Source organism: Oryctolagus cuniculus, chromosome 15 (genome assembly GCF_051225735.1).
Source record: "Oryctolagus cuniculus isolate XC-2025 breed Fujian yellow rabbit chromosome 15, ASM5122573v1, whole genome shotgun sequence".
NCBI lineage: Eukaryota > Metazoa > Chordata > Mammalia > Lagomorpha > Leporidae > Oryctolagus > Oryctolagus cuniculus.
In genome coordinates, this window is record NC_142881.1 from 45,525,896 (window position 1) to 45,539,756 (window position 13,861).

The 13,861-nt window shown below is 39.2% G+C and overlaps 1 protein-coding gene across 2 annotated transcripts; it reads right to left on the reverse strand.

Moving 5' to 3' along the window:
* Positions 1-4,033: 4,033 nt before the first annotated feature.
* MBL2 (mannose binding lectin 2) lies at positions 4,034-10,365 on the reverse strand. Of its 2 annotated transcripts, none has more exons than XM_002718365.6 (5): positions 10,288-10,365; positions 8,984-9,176; positions 8,374-8,490; positions 6,298-6,366; positions 4,034-5,566 (listed from the first exon to the last, which is right to left on the reverse strand). In XM_002718365.6, exons 2-5 carry the CDS (start codon positions 9,165-9,167, stop codon positions 5,193-5,195), a joined length of 744 nt encoding a protein of 247 aa, XP_002718411.1. In that variant the 5' UTR covers positions 9,168-9,176; positions 10,288-10,365; the 3' UTR covers positions 4,034-5,192. The 2 variants fall into 2 exon arrangements, with proteins under 2 accessions (XP_002718411.1, XP_008268344.1); XM_008270122.5 differs by having other exon boundaries at positions 8,984-9,211.
* Between the last annotated feature and the right edge of the window lie 3,496 nt (positions 10,366-13,861).

Genomic DNA, 13,861 nt, shown 5'->3' on the forward strand with positions numbered 1-13,861 from the left:
GAGATCCTACAAGAGGAGTAAGTGCGCAGTGACTCCTGTTGTTGACCTAACAAATTGACATTCTTGTTTATGGCATCAGTAATCTCCCGAGGCTCTAGTCATGAGTTGCCAAGGCTATGGAAGCCTTTTGAGTTTGCCAACTTCGATCTTATTCAGACAAGGTCATAGTCAAAGTGGAAGTTCTCTCCTCCCTTCAGAGAAAGGTACCTCCTTGTTTGATGGCCCATTCTTTCTACTGGGATGTCACTTGCAGAGATCTTTCATTCAGGTGTTTTTTTTTTTTTTTTTTTTTTTTTTTTTTTTTTTTTTTTTTTTTTTTTTTTGCCAGAGTGTCTTGGCTTTCCATACCTAAAATACTCTCATGGGCTCTTCAGCCATATTCAAATGCCTTAAGGGCTGATTCTGAGGCCAGAGTGCTGTTTAGGACATCTGCCATTCTATGAGTCTGCTGTGTATCCCGCTTCCCCTGTTGGATTGTTCTCTCCCTTTCTAATTCTATCAGTTAGTATTAGCAGACACTAGTCTTGTTTATGTGATCCCTTTGACTCTTAGACCTATCAGTATGATCAATTGTGAACTGAAATTTATCACTTGGACTAGTGAGGTGGCATTTATTTGACATACTGAATTCTTCATTTCTAATATTTCATTTTGATTTCTCTTCAAAATCTCAATCTCATGGGAAAATTTTTCTTCCATGTCATGTATGGATTTCTTTAACCCATAAATTTGCTTCTTTTGAATTCCTTTTCAGGCATTTATTTCATCCATCTCTTCAACTTCACATTCTAATATTGAAGTGTTATGTTCCTTTAGGGGACTCATGTTGTCTTCTTTATTCTTGTTTCTTGAATTTCTGCATTAATTTTTAGGCATTTGTGAAGATACTTGTTGTTTTTTTTCCTATGATTGCTTTTATCTTTGAAGTATTCATCTGTGGCTTAGTGGAGTGTCTGCTCTTTCAGTGAATACCCAGGCCTATGCTGGGTGTCACTAGGGAGGTCTGGCCAGTGCTCCAGGATGGGGCGAGCATCCAGGGTGACACCCAAGTTGGGCATGTACATCTCCGCTATTGTCAGCAGGGGCCTGGGTATGGGGCTGTTAGCATAATCACACCCTTACTTGCTCTCTTCCAAGGTGACCAATGCTTTGTGTCCATGCTCATTGCTGTATACCCATACCTTACACATTGATGCATGGTGTACATTTTCCTTCCATAGAATTTCCATTATATATTTTTCTCCAGCTTTCTCCTGATAATGCACTTCTGCCACTTTATTGCTACCATTTTCCCCTAGCTTAAAGCAGTATGTCCTTTACCTATTCTACCATCTTGAAATCCCCCTCATATCTCACATTTTCTTTATTCATTCTTCTGTAGATGAAACTACATTTGATTCCAGATCTTAGTTACTGTGAATATTGCTTCAGTTAATATTGGAGTACAGATATCTCTTTGACATACCACTTTTGTTTCCTTTTTTGTATACCTGGTAGTGGGATTGCTGTATTAAATGGTAGTTGTTTTTGTAATTTTTGAGGACTCTATAACTGTTTTCTATGACAACTATACTAATTTATATTCCTACTAACTGTATATGGATTCTTTTTCCCCACATCCTCACCAGAACTTTTGTATTTTTGATGATGTTCATTCTGAGATGATTTCTCACTGTGGTTTTCGTTTGCATTTCTTTGATGATTAGTTGTGTAGAATATCTTTCCATGTACTTGTTGCCTATTTCTATGTCTTCCTTTGAGAAATGTCTTTATAGTTATTTTGTAGAATTCCTGGTTCCTAGTTTGGGCCTGACTGGTTACTAGCCCAAACTGTGTTGTTGCAGCAGCCATTTGAGGAGTGAAATAGTAAATGAAGTGTTTCTCTCTCTGTCTCTCTCTCTCTGTCTCTCTCTGTCTCTTTCAGTCTTTCTCTGTCTCTCTCATTCACTCTTAATCTGCATTTCCAACACACAAATATTAAAAGCAAATGGAGGATAGCTGGAGAGGTGCTGTGTCAGGAGTAAATATTTTCCAAGATTAGGTAAACTGAAAAACAAATTGGATCAGTTGCTGGACTCAAATCCTAGAGACAGAATCAAATCAAAGTCCTAGTTTGGAGGACATCGGTTTCCTCTCTCAAAGTGTGGTGACCTGAAATCTTCCCTATAGTTACATGACACATTGATTTCTGTCAGGTATGAGGGACCTTTAAGCCAGGATCACTGCTAAGCTACTACTGCATCTACTTGTGTATTTGTAACTATGTCACACTTGGTTCCTTACTGGAGGAACCGTGACTTATTCCAGAACAGGTGGTTGAAGTGCTATTAGACCTCCTCCTAATGCAGAACAATGCTTGGTTCTGTCCTAAAGGCAAACTGTGTTTCTTATCTTCTGTCTTAGCCAAATGTAGCCTATGGTAACTCTAATGTTAGGGTACTCACCACTCAGAGGAAGGATACTCTAATCACCACATAATTATTTCTTTATGTTAGCTTTGGGGTGTATTGAAAATTATGCCTGACTGTGCTGCTACTGGAACATTAAAGGATTTCATTCTGACATATCTCTTATAATGTACTGGGTCAGAAGCCAGAAGGGGAGCTTAATAATATTATGTCCGCAGTTTCTGTTGGATGCTCCATCTCCATGTGTGGTAAATGAGGGGTATTTGTATGTGTATTTTCAGCCCTAACCCATAAGTTACCTCTTCATTAATGTATATAATTTGTATGTTCTGTTTTTCCCTCTGTGGCCACTCTCCAGTTAAAACCTCTGACAGAGACTGTGGTATGGAAAGCAACAGAGGGGAGGTTGAGTTTTTTAGTTAAGAAGTATGGGGGAGGAAGGACCAGCACTGTGATTTAGTGGGTTAAAGTTCTGGTTTGCAGTGCCAGCATCCCATGTGGGTGCTGGTTCAAGTCCCGGCTGCTCCACTTCCTATCCAACTCTCTGCTACAGCCTGGGAAAGCAGTAGAAGATGGCCCAAGTGCCTGGGCTTTTGCATCTGTGGGGGAGACCCAGAAGAAGCTCCAGGCTCCTGGTTTGGATTGTCCTAGCTCCAACCATTGCAGCCATTTGGGGGAGTGAACTAACAGATGGAAGACCTCTCTCTCTCTCTCTCTCTCTCTCTCTCTGTCTTTCTCTCTTTTTTTCTCTTTCAAATAAGTAAATAAATCTGCCTTTCAAATATACAAATAAATCTTTTTAAAAAAAGAAGTACTGGGGGGAGAGGTCACTCCTGGCTCAGAGTGGAGATTGAAATTAACAGATTACAGGCATCAGATGGATGTAGACCTTCTGGCATATAAGTGGGGATTTTATTATTGAGGAGCTAGAGTTGAGCATTAGCATAAGAAGGCCCAGCATTTCAGGGAATACTATCAAGATAACTACATCTTGGAAGCACACAAGAGTAGAACAAAACTGGTAAAGGGCACAGAAAATAATCATTTGGTTAAGGATCTCTAGGAATGGCAGAATTCCAGTGCTAATGAGATGAAGACATTCTTCATCTCTCCATGACAGTGTGACTTAATAAATCCTAAAAGAGGGGTGGATGAGGTTACCTCAGAACCTAGAGACAGCCTTTAGAGAAGTTTCTGCTGGTGGTGGTCCTGGGGAGAAATTATTCAGGTGATACACTTGCTGATAGGAGGGTAAATTATATGACTACCTCAGAAAATGGACCATAAATATTTAAGGTAAGCATGTACTTTTCCCGTGACATAACAAATCGTTTTCTTGGTAAATAGCTACAAGAAGTTAATGCACCACATCTTCCAAAGACAAGAAATGTTTGAGTTTTTTGGTTAATGGTCACAAATTGTAAGCTGCCCAAGTGCCTGTTATCAATAACATGAGTAAACTGAAGTATATTAATGAGAGAAATCTATATAGCAATGGAAGGGGATAAACTGCTACATGCAACAACATGAATGAATTTTACAGACTTGATCTTGTGTGAAAAAAGCAATACATAAAACAGTACAAACACTTCGATTCCAACTTTAAATTCATCAATAGACAAAAATCAATGTATGAACACAGTGTTCAAAGTAGTGTTTATTTTGGGGAAAAATCAACAAGGGGGAATAACAAAGGGAATGCTAAGATACTAGAAATAGCCTGGATTGTGATCTAGAAAATGACTACATAGTTGGTTATCTTTGTGAGAACTCAATCTTTTTACTTGAGACTTGGGATCTTTAAATAATTTAATATCTCATTAAAGAAAAAAGTTTCAGGGCCAGTGCTGTGGCATAGCCAGTAAAACCGCTGTCTCTCCTTCTCTCTCTGTGTAACTCTGACTTTCAAGTAAATAAATAAATCTATTTTTTTAAAAAAGGTTTCAACTACAAAACAGATGCTCTTTTTTAAAACATTTTATTTATTTATTTGAGAGGTAGAATTGCAAACAGAGGGAGATACAGAGAGAGAGGTCTTCTATCCGCTGTTTCACTCCCCAGATGGCCATAGCAGCTGGAGCTGAGCCAATCTGAAGCCAGGAGTCAGGAGCTTCTTCCAGTCTCCCACATGGGTGCAGGGGCCTAAGCACTTGGGCCGTCTTCCACTGCTTTCCCAGGCCATAAAAAAGAACTTGATCAGAAGAGGAGCAGCCGGAACATAAACTGGCACCCATAACAATGCCAGCGCCACAGGCAGAGGTTTAACCTACTATGACACAGCTCCAGTCCCAGCAGATTCTCTTAATATCTGAGATTGGCTTAAAAGTTATAGTGTTAGTTTGGGGTGATGTCACTGGAGAAGTCCCCTATCCTATCAGAAAGGGAGTCCCAACAGGTGCAGTTTCTTGTAGCAAATGGAAAAATTAATCTATTTAATTTTTATATGTTAGCAAGTTAACACTACTCAAATACAAGTATTATAGGCTAATTAAATTACTACTACTATTACTATTACTATTACTGTGTTGTTGTGTTAGTGATCATTAGTGATTGGGGCTCAACCAGAAACTCTTCTTGGATCACTGTCAACCTCCTCACCTTGCTTTTCACTTCCTTCTCTCATTCATTTAATCTATTCTCCTAATTTTCTCCAATTCCTCATGAAAGAGGGACCCAGCACTGAATACAAAGATATTGACAGAATTTATTTGCAAGGTAGATTTTTGGCCTGTGTGGTATAGTAAAGGGATAGGGGTGGGGTGTTCTGAGGGTTGACAAGTTCCTTCAGGCAGAGAACTCACAGACTGCAAAATAGGAGGAGGAGCAGGGCACATCATTCCACTTGCCATTTGGCATGATCACTGTACAGTCTTCCCCATCGCCAGCATCATTGGGCTCATGCTCATTCCAGTTTTGGTAGCTCAGTTCCCTTCCTTTCAGATCCACAAAGTGGCCTTCTGTTGCCTTATCTGTAATTCCTAGGAAGGTGTTGTCATTGATCAGGCTCTGGATGGCACTGTTCTCTTTAGCATTATTGGGGATGGCCACGGAGGCCTGGAATTGGGCACACAGAGCTTCTACTTCACTAAAGCTCATCTTTCTATGATTGTTCAAGAAGAATTTCTTCCCAACTTTTTTGCCCAAAGAGAAGAACAGCCCTAAAGTGTGAAGAAAAGAAAATAAGGTGATGTTAGCTCAAAGTATTATTCTGTATAAAGGCTTCTAGAATACTGTGGCCAGATAAAACACAATTATGTCCACTTAAATTTGAATTTCAGATAAACAATGAAATTTAGTATTCATATAAACCCCTGTCCAAGTTTTGGAACATACTTGTACTCAAAAAAAATCTTTTTTTTTTTCAACCTGAAATTCAAATTTAATTGTTGTCCTATTTTTGTTTAAGTATTTGAACCTTAATGTGAAGAGACATACTGACCCAAAGACATTCGTCCATCTGGATAAAAGTTCTAGGACATACACTTTGGAATTCTGGATTCTACCACATTATTAACTTGAAACTAAATAAAGTTATTTGAATATATTTTCCCCAGGTCACTAGCAAATTTTGGGCCCCATCACCAGTTCTCAACAGCAGCATAGTAGAGGGGAATAGGTCTCATATTAAGTGGGCAGTAAACAGAGGATAAAGGATCAGAGTCTTTGTATTCAAAGTGATGTCAGTTTGAAGCTGACTTTCACATTTGTTAGCTAGTGCATTTGAACAAGTCATTTATCTTTCCTTTGCCACTATTTCTACTAAATGATTTTTATGAGATCAGATTATGAAGAAGGCCTATCTAGAAAATGATATGTATTCAATAAATATTTATTGTTTTCTACCATTTCCAAACTTCAAGCTCAATGAAGAAAAAGAAAGCAAGCTTACACTTTTTGATTTTCTCTAATTCTGCTCGCAGAGCTCCTCTTTCAGAATCAGCCACACTGGTATCGCATTCTAGGATATTTAAAAAGAGTAAAGGAACATTGTTAAGAAGGATCTCAAAGCCATGCATACAGGGAGGAATATCTTTTTCAAACTGAAAAAAAAATCTCCTTATGATGATATTTACACCCTAAAGGAATATGAAAAACACTAAAAATCAAAAAAACAGAAATTTCTGTTTCTGGGGCTGGCATTGTGGTCAGGCAGGTTAATCATAATATGGAATGATACTGGCATCCCATATTAGAACATTGGTTTGGTACCCAGTTGCTCAGATTCCAATCCATCTCTCTGCTAATGTACCTTGGAAAATAGTAGAAGATTCTCCAAATGCTTGGGCCCGTCACCCACATGAGAGACCTGGATTGAGTTCCAGGCTCCTTATTTCAGCTTGGCCATTGTGGACATTTGGAGTGAACCAGTGAATGGAAGATTGATCTCTCTCTCTCTTTGTTACTCTGCCTTTCAAATAATTACAATAAGTCTTATAAAAATCTATCTCCAGTAAGTCTAAAACATCTTTCTTCATTTCTTACCTGTATCCAAATGCAGTGTATGAATATGTGTACAACATACACATGCATAAAAACACTCTGATTACTTAGCAAGATAGGCGTCCGTAGAGCATGTTGTTCACAATTATCAATTTTCCAAATAAATTGCTCCATCAAGGCTAAAAAGAAATGTCTTTTGCAATTATTATGAGCTGGTGAATATTGACTGAAAAGATTACAAGTTTTTTCTTAGGGGATATTTTATTATTATTTTTTGGTTTTTTGTTTGTTTTGTGAAATTTGTTCTGTTAGTCAAAAAACAAGTTTTTTTTTTTGTGTGTGTGTGTGTGTGTAAGTTTCCCATTATCCAAGTAGACAGGCTATGAGGAAAATTAGGTGTACCAGATGACAAAAATGGCATAATATGGTATAGCTTCTCTCCTTAATAAATAGAATTTATTTTCCAACTCCTTTAATTTGGGCTGGGTTTTTGAAAATATTTTTAGTGAATATAATATGATATAAAGTACAATCTATGTATTTTGAGATGTAAGGAGGCCTTGAAGCTTCTTTTCTTTCTACTCTATGAATTTTAAGATCAATGCTATGTGAACAAGCCATGGCTAGCCTGTTGCATGACGAGAGACCTGTTCCTCAATTGCCTTCATCACTCTAGCTAACATCCAAACAGAAACCAGCTATATGATGGACACCACTGTCCTCAGTTGACCACAGTCACATGATCACAGCAGAGTCATTCCTTGACTCACAAAACTGTGATTGAAATAAATGGTTGTGTTTTTAAACTACTAATTTTGAGATTGATTTCATTTTTTTTTGACAGGCAGAGTTAGACAGTGAGAGACAGAGAGAAAGGTCTTCCTTCCATTGGTTCACCCCCAAATGGCCGCTACGGCTGGCGCACAACACCGATCTGATGCCAGGAGCCAGGTGCTTCTCCTGGTCTCCCATGCGAGTGCAGGGCCCAAGCACTTGGGCCATCCTCCACTGCCTTCCTGGGCCACGGCAGAGAGCTGGACTGGAAGAGAAGCAACTGAGACAGAATCCGGCACCCCGACTGGGACTAGAACCGGGGCTGCTGGCGCCGCAGGCAGAGGATTAGCCTAGTGAGCCACGGCGCCGGCCTGAGATTGACTTCTTATGGAGTGAAATATAACCAACATCCCATGAGCATATGCTTTTATGAAAAGAGGCACAGAAAGCTCACACTTAGCCAGTTTTGTCCCTCTGGAACCAGGTCTTTATGTTGGATCATGTCAGCTGAAATAAAACCTGGCCCCACCTTCTCCAGGGCATAATAGGGAGAGAATGGCTTTGAAAGTTTTATATATTTATACTCAAGTACCAACAAGCGTATCTTAAGTCTCTAACCTAGGAGGGTCCTGGATCAGGAAACAGAGTTAGGAACTTTTCTTTGAAGAATAAGGAAAAGTGGAATCTGCTTTTTGGTAGTCAAGAATTCTGGGGGCCCTTAGCTCAGACCTTGCTAGGACAAGTTCCTTACCTCGAATTTCTCCAGGGTCTCCTTTTTGGCCAGTTTTTCCAGGTAACCCAGGAGGACCTGGGTTTCCTGGAGGCCCCATCTTTCCAGGAGGGCCCTGCAAGCCTCTGAGCCCTTCACCTGTTGGAAGATGAGAGTCATGATTTGGTATCCATACCCTTGCTAGATTTCTCCAAGGATTTGCAGAAGGAAACATTGAAATGGGCCAACCTTTCTGGACCACTACTCCAAGGAGCCAGAGAAGGAAAAGAAATCCTTCTGTGGCCAATGGAATGACCTGCCCTGAGGGTCACTTTCCAGGGTGGTCACAAACTTTTGTAGAGAAATCTGGAAATCCAGAGAAGGGAGAGTGCATCTCTGTTTTCAATTATAATATGAGAGGTTTTCAAAAATGTTCAGGGAAAATGTTTGTCATAAAAAAAATGCATGGATTTCAAAATTTTTGTCACCCCAATACACATATTTTTAAATTCCATTTTCCCTGAATGTTTTGAAGTATCCTTGTATGTAGTTGAAAGAATACAGTCTACTTAAATAGAGATTATCCTCATATCCCAAGGCAGTTTCCTTTGGTAAGGAAAGAATTTCAGAGACAGAATCACACAGTCTGTACCTGGTTCTCCCTTTTCTCCCTTTGAGCCATCACGTCCGTCTTTTCCTGGGAAGCCATTCATGCCTGGAGAATAACAGGCAATTGTTGGGCAGTTGTTTGCACTGTCCTCATGGGTTATGGCTTCTGAATAAGATGCTGCTATCACACTCAGGAGAAGAAGAGGGAGCGATGGAAGCAGGAACATGATGCTCACCTTGGGATGGGGAAAGTCAAGAGAGACGATTGCATCTTCTTCAGTTAATCAGCACATATTTACCAAGCATGGCCTCTGACCTGTAACTGGACACTGGCAATGTGGAAATGGGTGACCAATTCCTAGCCTTTGGAATGGAGATTTGGAAATGTAAATATTCCTTGGGACATTGTGAAATTAGTACTTGAACAAAAGTATTTATAACAACATGTAGTGGGAACCCTAGAGAGGCCGTCATCAGAGCTCAGGGATCTTGTGTTGCTGCTGGAAAGTTGTGAATATACCTCTTAATGTTAGTGACAGCAAATGTACTACATACGACCAGCTCACCTGTGCCTGTTGCCTTAAGGAGTGGAATGAATGGAAATCTCGGTTTCTGCAAGGGCTCCCTCTCTCTCCCCTCACCTCCCCTTTGGGGTCCATAAACAGCCTGCATCCCATTTTTATAAATTGCTAGATGATTTATCTTCGTGGCTGGTTTCCCATAACTTATTTGGGGGCAAGCACTAAACTGTGTTCTGACAATCCAGAGAGGAACAGAGAGGAATTCCCCATGTCCTGACTTCAGATCAGGCCATCTACTAGTCACTGACCATTCCCGGAAATAACTCGAGTTTTTTTTCCTATTGGTGTCTTATTCCCACAGGAAGATGGGTTTGCTAGAGGGAATATTCATTCTTGGAAGTTATCAATACGTTGGCCCTGGTGGGATGTGAAGCCTCTTTCTACTTCATGGCAGGAATTCCTTGTATTTGTGAGTCAAAATCACTGGTAATTAGACAACCTACTCATATCTCCCTCCAATTTCTCAATCTCAACATTTCACCTGACCTTCAAAATCTTTCCTTCTGCTGTTCCAGCATCCTATCCCCATCTACGTAGTCCTCTGTGTAACCCTTTGCAAATGAAGGCAGTCTCCTTTGCCATTACTCAGGTAGTGGAGGAAAGTCATAGGTGTGTCAGCACAAGCAGAGAGACACCTTCAGCATGATTTTGTCTACCACTCCCCTTCTCCCACCCATAGAAAGCCTCCTTTCAGGCCTCCACGACCAAGTCAAGCCTCCAGACACTAGACCGAGGGATGCAAACCCATTTACCAGAAATGACTTACTAGGGTTTCCGCTGAGCAGGGATTCAGTGAGAAGGAAGCTGTCCCTCCAGCAGATGCCTTAGAGTTAGGGAGGCGACTGGATTTAGCAATATAGAGCCAAATAAACTTTGCAAACTGGAATAGCTCTGGTTTGGCCTTCAACCCTAGGTTAATAAATAACTCCTTTCATAATTATGTAGAACTTTTCATAGGAGCGTTCCCCAGAGGCCTCCAGTGCAATGCTAAGTGGCTGTCTGCTTTAATACAAACATGATCCCTCCTTTAGTTGCCATCTATTTTGGTCACTCTCATCTCTGGGATACCGTAAGTGGTTTTTGCTGGTTAGTCATGTTGAAATCCTTGATTCTTATATCCAATAGAGAATTATCTACCCATAAATGCACATACACTTGTGTACACCTGCTGTACATACAGGCATGAACATGTGGACACACAACTCTGGTTACTGTTAACAGACTAAGACTGCTACTGCCTCAGTGCATCATTGACTGACTGCTTCTCTTCCATTCAGATACTCCAGTTTCAGAGAAATCTGTCTTCATGACTACCTAAAATAGCCCCACCTAGATACACTGTATTCTTTTAGTTTGCATTATTTTCCTTTATACGACATATACCATACTTATGATAGCTATATATTTATTTTACTATTATTTTGTTGTAAAATATATAAAACATGAAATTTATAATTTTGGCCATTATTATGTATACAGTCTTGTGACATAAAGGACATACAACAATTGCCACTATCTCCTGAAACTTCTCACTGTTCTGAGCTAAAATCTATTAAATAATAACTGCCCTTTCCCCCTCCTTCCTGCTACTGGTAACTACCGTTAGTTACACTTTGTGCGTTTATAAGTGTAATTAAGGCCAGTGCCGCGGCTCACTAGGCTAATCCTCCACCTTGCGGCACCAGCACACCAGGTTCTAGTCCCAGTCGGGGTGCCGGATTCTGTCCCGGTTGCCCCTCTTCCAGGTCAGCTCTCTGCTGTGGCCCGGGAGTGCAGTGGAGGATGGCCCAAGTGCTTGGGCCCTGCACCCCATGGGAGACCAGGATAAGTACCTGGCTCCTGCCATCGAATCAGCGCGGTGCGCCGGCAGCAGCGCGCCGGCCACGGCGGCCATTGGAGGGTGAACCAACAGCAAAAAGAAGACCTTTCTCTCTATCTCACTCTCTCACTGTCCACTCTGCTTGTCAAAAAAAAAAGGGGGGGGGGGGAGTGTAATTATTCTAGTTACCTCATGTAAATATAATCTTGTAGTCATTGACATTTTGTGTCTGGCTTATTTCACCAGAATAACTTCAATGTTCATTCATGTTATAGGATGTATTATAATTTAATTCCTTGATAAAGCTTAGTAGTATCCAATTGCATGTATATGCTACTTTTTGGAAGCTTTGTTTTTTATGACAATACAACTCAACTCAATTGAACTTCATCATGTGAATGGATAAATAAGATTTAATGTAGTCATACAATAAAAAAACGGAGCAAATAGAATAGGGTATTGGTTCATGTAATAACTTCAATGAATCTCGTGTTATTTTGCATACATGAAATTTAATCTCAAAAATATCCAAAAGATATGGTCCATTTGATAGAGTGTTCTTGAAATGCCAAATGTATAGTTGTGAGGAACAGACTGGTGGTGGGCAGAGTCATAGGTAGCATATTACTATAAAGATGTAGCATGGGGAAGTTTGTGGAAATGAAAGAATTTTGTTTCTAGATAGTGGTAGTTAAACAAGCTTTTGATTGTGATAATTTTTAATAGAATTAGACACACACCCTTCCCCCCAAAAAAACTCAGATAAATAATGGCTAAATTAAAATAGCATGTATCTTTTTCAAATTTTATTTAAGGTATACAAATTTCATGTATTTCCTATATACAGATTCAGGAACATAGTGATACTTCCTATCTTACCCTCCCTCCTGCCCACGCTCCCACACTTTTTCCTCTTCCCTCTTCTAATCCCATTCTTAATTCTTAAGATCTATTTTCAGTTAACTTTATACTCATAAGGTTAACCCTAAACTAAGCAAAAAGTTTAACAAATAATATGGAGAAAAAAAAATACTGTTCCTTAACAGTCGAGACAAGGGCTGTAAACAAACATCAAATAGCAATTTTACTCCTATGGATTTCCTTTTAGGTACTCTATTGGTTACCATAGATCAGGGAAAATGTATGGTATTTGTCTTTATTTATTTATTTATTTATTTTTTGGACTGGCTTATTTCACTAAGTATAATGATTTCTAGTTGCATCCATTTTGTTGTGAAAAGGCAGGGTTTTTTTTTTTTTTTTTTTTTAACGACCCTGTAGTATTCAATAGTGTATATGTACCATAATTTCTTTAATCTTAAGTAGATGGACATCTGGGTTGATTCCATATTTTAGTTGTTGTGAATTGAACTGCAATAAACCTGGGGGGATAGAGATCACTCTCTCACATGCTGATTTCATTGCATTTGTGTAAATTCCCAGGGGTGGGATGGCTGGGTCATAAGGTAGATCTATTTTCAGCTTTCGGAAGATTCTCCATACTGCCTTCCACAGTGGTTGTACCAGTTTACATTCCCACCAACAGTGGATTAAGGTCCCTTTTTTCCTACATCCTCACAGCATTTATTCTTTATTGAGTTCTGTAGGAGAACCTTTCTAAATGGGATGAGGTGAAACCTGATTGTGGCTTTGATTTGCATTTTTCATAAAGCTCAACGCGTGGTGACAAATTCTTTTAATTTCTGCTTCTTGTTGAATGTCTTTGATTCACCTTCATTCATAAATGAGAGCTTTGCAGGGTACAGTATTCTGGGTTTACAGTTTTTTTTCCCTTGAGACTTGGACTATTTCTCTCCATTCTCTCCTAACCTGTAAGGTTTCTGATGAGCAGTCAGTTGTGAGTTTAATTGGAGATCCTCTGAAAGGAATCTGGCATTTCTCTCTTGAATATTTAGAATCTTTTCTTCATATTTTACGTTTGAAAGTTTGACTACAATGTGTTGTGGTGAAGCTCTTTTCTGGTCATTTCTATGAGGAGTTCTATGTACTTCTTCTACTTGGATCCTGTTCTTTCTCCAAATTGGAAAGTTTTCTATAACTATATTACTAAATAGGCCTTCTAATCCATTCTCTTTTCACACCTTCAGGAACTCTTATGACCCATATGTTGGGTCATTTGATAATATCCCATAAATCTCCAACACTGTTTTTAATTTTTCTAATTTCTTCTTCTTTTTTGGTATGACTAAGAAAGTTCCAAAGATTTGTCTTCTAGCTAAGATATTCTTTCTTCTGACCTACTAAGTCTATTGTTAAGGCTCCACACTGTATTTTTTGACATATTGAATTCTTCATTTCTAATATTTCTTTTTGATTTCTCTTCAAAATCTGAATTTCATAGGCAAGTTACTCATTTGTGTCATATATGAATTTCTTTAATTCATGAATTTGGTTCTCATTTGCTTCTGAGTAATCCTATGATTAATCTTTTGAATTGTATTTCAGGTGTTTAATAAATCTCTTCGTGTTCACATTCTAATATTGAAGTGTTGTGTTCCTT

Bases quoted from the DNA above. Each gene is read 5' to 3' on its own strand.
- MBL2 (XM_002718365.6), bottom strand. From the start codon at position 9,167: ATGTTCCTGCTTCCATCGCTCCCTCTTCTTCTCCTGAGTGTGATAGCA. The intron at 6,367-8,373 runs GTAAGGAACTTG...TAAATATCCTAG, and splicing joins AGACCCTGGAGAAATTCGAG to AATGCGATACCAGTGTGGCT. The intron at 5,567-6,297 runs GTAAGCTTGCTT...TTCACACTTTAG, and splicing joins ATTAGAGAAAATCAAAAAGT to GGCTGTTCTTCTCTTTGGGC.